The sequence below is a fragment of the Limulus polyphemus genome, unplaced genomic scaffold (assembly GCF_000517525.1).
Source record: "Limulus polyphemus unplaced genomic scaffold, Limulus_polyphemus-2.1.2 Scaffold3607, whole genome shotgun sequence".
Lineage (NCBI taxonomy): Eukaryota > Metazoa > Arthropoda > Merostomata > Xiphosura > Limulidae > Limulus > Limulus polyphemus.
In genome coordinates this window covers 98,603-104,607 of record NW_013669217.1, presented here as the reverse complement: position 1 = coordinate 104,607, position 6,005 = coordinate 98,603, and the positions used below count along the sequence as shown (strand labels likewise).

The 6,005-nt window shown below is 36.0% G+C and overlaps 1 protein-coding gene across 2 annotated transcripts in view; it reads left to right on the top strand.

The window, feature by feature from the left end:
- The window catches only part of LOC106469675 (protein nubbin-like), a 34,318-nt gene that overhangs the window by 11,937 nt on the left and 16,376 nt on the right, over positions 1–6,005 (top strand). The window contains exon 1 of one of the 2 annotated variants that reach the window (XM_022398252.1): positions 4,230–4,245. The exons of the other annotated variant lie outside the window; for it this stretch is intronic. Within the exon in view, the coding sequence (XP_022253960.1) occupies positions 4,239–4,245 (7 nt within the window). The 5' untranslated portion in view covers positions 4,230–4,238. Of the gene's footprint in view, positions 1–4,229; positions 4,246–6,005 lie in introns of those variants that run through there. 2 annotated transcript variants of the gene reach the window in all.

The window sequence follows — 6,005 nt, the reverse complement described above, 5'->3', positions numbered from 1 at the left end:
GTTTTGACCTGATTACAATGTAACGCTGGAGACCTCGTCCAACGTGACGGTAGCGGTACTTTGAAGTTCTGGTTTGTTTTGAACTTCGCGCAAAGCTACACGAGGGCTATCTACGCTAGCCGTCCCTAATTTAGCAGTGTAAGACTAGAGGGAAGGCAGCTAGTCATCACCACCCACCGCCAACTCTTGGACTATTTTACCAACGAATAGTGGAATTGACCGTCACATTATAATGCCCCCACGGCTGAAAAGGCGAGCATACTTTGTGTGACGGGGATTTGAACCCGCGACCCTCAGATTGCGAGTTGAGCACCCTAACCATCTGGCCATGCTGAAGTTCTGGTGAAACAAAGGTTATGTCTATCTTGGTAAGTACTTCTGAGTATTTGGACAAAGAACTAGCAGTATTTCTGTATTGTATGTTTTGTGTTTTGATTATCTTTGAAAGAAATATGGTAAACAAAGTGGCTTTCGATAAAGTTCGTATTTAATTTTCTTGGAATTGTTGTGCTTGAAAATGTTTAAGCTTCACTCGAACGTAGTTTCCTAGACCAATATGTAAGGATTAAATCTTCTTCCTTTCATTTTTTTTTCAGTTATTTTTCATGCCTTGGAAACACTTCAAAATTGAAAAACTACATTTTCTGCTGTTTACTCGGTGTCCTCAAAGAGGAACCCATTTCTATCATTCGTTTTTTCTTCCCTCTTGTTTTCTTTGTTTGTTTCTAGGCATTTCGAAGCTCGATGTAATCAGGCAAGATTTCTAGCTTGCGTATATACAAGACAAACGGTGGGGCTCTCATCCCTCACTCTTCCTTTGACATGTAAGACTCCACTCTCTTTTCTTGTCCAACTACCTCTTCTCCATATTGGACGACTAGAGATGAATTTGACTAGAAGGACTATTCTTCATTCTCTCAAAGCTTGTCACGCTGTAGAAACGTGTTCAAACATTAGCTGGCTGAACAAGCACCTCATCAGGAGATATTGTAACAGGACCTCAGTTGGCTGTCCTCAAAATTTCTTTTGTTTACACTATTTTGGGCTATAAAAACACCGAGAACTGTACTAAAGGAAACATCTGTAGTCTTCTATAGAATATGCCGTACTTAAGTATTTTTGTGTATATATTTACACATATTTATATAGAAGAAAAAAAACTGTCACCAGTTTAATGAAATGTTTTATTTTCTGCTTATTTCCTCCGTCTATATGTTATTGAGAGAGATATAAAGACAAACAAATTTATACTGATAACATTTACAACTAAAATTGTTAATGTATTTCGCTCTTTTTTTGGCGCCCTCTAGTGGCTCAGCGGTAAGTTCATGAACTTTTGACACTTAAAATCGGATTTCGATACAGTGGTGGGCACAGCATAATTAGCCCATTGTGAGCTTAATAAAAAATAACCGATTGTTGTGGTTTACTTTTTATTATTAAGAATCCTTAATTCGTGAATTAAGTGTTATCGTGTTTGAAACATTATGAACATTATAAGGTATTATGGATAACCTGGAAACGAGACTACTGTGTATAGGTATATATATATAAATATATATGTATATATATAAGTGTTATTCTTTACTGGACTCATGGAAGATTTGTGTTTCTAATTTTCACATTTCTGTTCCTTTTATCGGTTTTTGTACATTTCCAAATTTCGCAGTCTAGTTTGTTTCACGCATCTGTGATGTAATATGTTAAAGTCTCAAGAAAAACAGTATTATTATTACAGGGGCTTACTCATAACGAATACCTGTAGCATGTGGAGCGTATAACATTTCAGTTGATTACCCTAAAAAGGGTTGTTAATTCATATATGTGCCAGTAATTAATTATTTTGCTTCTGCATCTGTTAAAATACATCGAAGTTATAGAAACTGGATATGTAAGTATATATATATATATCTTCTGTTTGTGTATGTAGGGCTCATAACGTTAGCATTTGGAGTTCAATCCCCACGGAAGGCACAACGCAGTTTGTCTATTCAGTAGCTTTTTTCTAAAACAAATCGAGCAAATATTAATTTGTAAAATTCCATGGTATCATATCGTTTTATTTTAGTAAACTCCCCCCATCCCACACCTCTGTTTTAAAGCTGTTTGAACTGTCTACGGATAAAGATACTTTACGGCTGTAAGGAACAACTAATACAGGAATGTTCTTGTAGACTGCTTACTGATAGTACTTATTCTGTATGAATAGCGAGACCGTGCCGCCAAAAAGCATTCTCTTAAATTTTCATCAGTGGGCAGAAGATGAATTCAATTTTGCTTTCCTATGTCTTTCTACCTTAGTTTTTCAACCTAAAGTTGATTTGATCGTGAACGTGCTGTAATCTATAGGAAAGATTCTGAAGCTCCTAGCCAAATTAAATATAAAATGTTGACGTTCACTCTTAGCTCTATTTGTAAGCAGATCATGAATTCGATTATATTGGCGGGAGCTGACATTGTTCTTGTAGTAGAACCGTTATATAAGCTCTTAGTGAGTATTAGGCTTAAAGCCGGACTCTAATGGCCAGAACTACATTCTCTAGATACAGTGGTGTTTTTACCATTGCTTGCATTGAAACAAAAGTTACTGGATTACTGATCCATTTCTGTCGAAAGCTTTTTTTTTTCCTCATCTTCTTGTCCACTGAGTGGATTCTCCCTTTTCTCTTATTGCTGGACTTCTTCGTGTCTTTTTTTAAAATGAAGATGGCATGATGGACGAATCGCTGATGCTGATACTGCGAAAATAGCAAAACCGTGAATAGGTTTTAAGTTGATGATGAGGTCGGTTTGTATAAAACCTTGGATAGATTCTAAGTTGATGATGAGGTCGGTTTGTATAAAACCGTGGATAGATTGTAAGCTGATGATGACGTCGGTTTATATAAAATATTGGATAGATTGTAAGCTAATGATGAGGTCAGTTTGTATAAAATATTGGATAGATTGTAAACTAATGATGAGGTCGGTTTGTAAAAAATCGTGGATAGATTGTAAGTTCATGATGAGGTCGATTTGTATAAAATATTATATAGATTGTAAGTTGATGATGAGGTCGGTTTGTATAAAACCTTGGATAGATTGTAAGTTGATGATGAGGTCGATTTGTATAAAATATTAGATAGATTGTAAGTTGATGATGAGGTCGCTTTGTATAAAACCTTGGATAGATTGTAAACTGATGATGAGGTCGGTTTGTATAAAATATTGGATAGATTCTAAGTTGGTGATGAGGTCGGTTTGTATAAAACCGTGGATAGATGGTAAGCTGATGATGAGGTCGGTTTGTATAAAATATTGGATAGATTCTAAGTTGATGATGAGGTCGGTTTGTATAAAACCGTGGATAGATTCTAAGTTGATGATGACGTCGGTTTATATAAAATATTGGATAGATTGTAAGCTGATGATGAGGTCGGTTTGTATAAAACCGTGGAAAGATTGTAAGCTGATGATGAGGTCGGTTTATATAAAATATTGGATAGATTGTAAGCTGATGATGATGTCGGTTTGTATAAAACCGTGGATAGACTGTAAGCTGATGATGAGGTCGGTTTATATAAAATATTGGATAGACTGTAAGCTGATGATGAGGTCGGTTTGTATAAAATCGTGGATAGATTGTAAGTTCATGAAACTGTCTTTAGAACCGTGGATGAGTCGTACGTTCGAAAATATAGTGGGATGTACATAGGATCTCGAATTAATCTTAGAATGAGAATTGGCCTGTTTAAAATACTTGAGAAATTATAAGTTAGTGATACGATGCATACTGAATCTTTGATGAACCCATCGAATGTGCAGAAAACATGTAAAACCTTTATAATTGCTGAAAGAGCCTGTTAATAGCCCAAAATAGCTCACTTTTATGTTCCAGTCCTTAAAAAATTTATATTTATAGAAATATAAATTTTTGCTCTTCATTTATAAGGTAAAATTCAGTTCTTAGTTGTAGCTGTCGTATCTGTGCCCTGAAACAGACACTCATTGTGATTAATGGTACTTGAGTATCTCAGTTACAATGCACGAAAGATTGTCCTCAATTGTAAGGTAGAAGGTGGAAAAAAATTATGTTTGCAATATATATATATATACCCATATTTGGTTCTGTAGGACTTAACTATAATATAGTCCCTCTGCAAAATAAGTTTAGCTAAACAATATCTTTTTATTTTTATTGTATTTTTAGAATGTTAGATGATTCATAAGTTGACGGTCCGGTGTTTATCGTATCTTGGATGAATCGTCAGTTGATTTATTATGTGTTTAGAATGTTATAAGTATTCCACTACGTACCGCACACAGGACAAAGATAGCCCACTGTGTAGTTTTGTGTTTAATCACAAAACAAGCAAACGGTTATAAATATTGTTTTTATATTGTTAGTTTACTATGTGGATTTAGGACTAACTTTAATCTATTTAATTTGGCCTAACTTTGTTATTGGGATTATGGCCGAAAATGTCAATAATAGAGAGGGTAGTTGGCTGATCCTCGAGCGTCTTTTAATCACCGTAGTTTTTTACTCTTCCGATTTAGTATTTCTAGTCAGGTTCGTCTTGATTCCGTTATTTTTGCTTTGATCTTTATACATATTTTAATATAAAATTTATTAATAACTATACTAATTTCTCAGTGCTTTGGCCATTCCTACAACACGTTCGTCTAGAGCAGGCTTGGTGTAGAAACTAGTCTTTTGTCATTGTCAGGGGCTAGAGTAGCTAAGCCTGATCATCACTCTTTCAGAAGTGATGAATGTGTGCAGTTTTTACAACTTAAAACACATTACTTTCTAAAGATTTTCCAGGCTTAGCGTCGCCTACAAATACAGAGTTGCACACAAGATGAATAGATAGAACCTCTTCGAGACGCTTGTGTGTGGTTATCGTGTTGTAACTAGCATACTTTAACTGAAACATCTGAATGACCATATATGGCCAAAGAAAAGTAGCTGACAAAAGCAGTATGTTGTTCTTTGTTATTTATTGTTTTGTTAATGTAATCATTAATCGAATTTTATATTGTGCTTGGATTTTCGAGTACTAATTATGTACATTTGACTGATGTTACTGTCTTATTAGACACCATTTATCACGCTCCACTGCTCGCGCTTATTCCCGGCATTGCCATATTTGACGTCAGAGATTATTATCGCAAGCTATGATGTCAGAGAAGGTCAATGACTCTTTATTTTATAATCTTATTGTTATACGATATGTTTGTTATGAGAAAATGCTTGGAAATATATTTCACTACACCTCTCACCAACAACTCGGCTCTGAGCAGAAAAAGCAGTAAGTTTATATTACATTTAAGTTTCCAAGTTGTGATCGTTTTACAGTGTTCTATTCATCGAGTCCGGAAATTTACAGAAATCAAGAGTTCTACAGTCGCGCCACGTTAGTTGGCTACTTTCAGCTGCTCATAACCGTTCCTCATTTTTCAGTGTCAACACGACAGCCAGATCGACTCGTTGACACGGAACTTAATAGCTACGATTTTAGTGATAAAATATTGACGTAGAGCGTGCATAATAGTCTTTGTTGGTTATACATCATAATCCGTCAACGCCGGCATGCCCTCTATTACCAGTTGAAGCAAACTTCGTGTGAGCAGCTTACTTGTGTTTAATCGTTACAGTCGGGACCTAGAAGCTCTCCAGTGTGCCCACCCCCTCCCCCACTTGCCTCGCGCTCTCCTGTCACAAGGCCAAGAATCATCATTTTTTCTCGGTAGAAATCTAACCATTCTATCCCATGCGTAACATCACCAACGTTCCTCTTGGGGGAGTTTCCTGCTAAACTATTTCATTTATTCAAAACAATGGCGCTATTTGGTGTTTATCGTTTACATAAGACATTCACACTGAAAACTTTCTTCACGGAGGCACGAGTGTTATCTCAAGTCGTGCTTTTTTCGTTTACGTAAGACATTCACACTGAAAACTTTCTTCACGGAGGCACGCGTGTCATCTCAAGTCGTGGTGTTTATCGTTTACGTAAGAC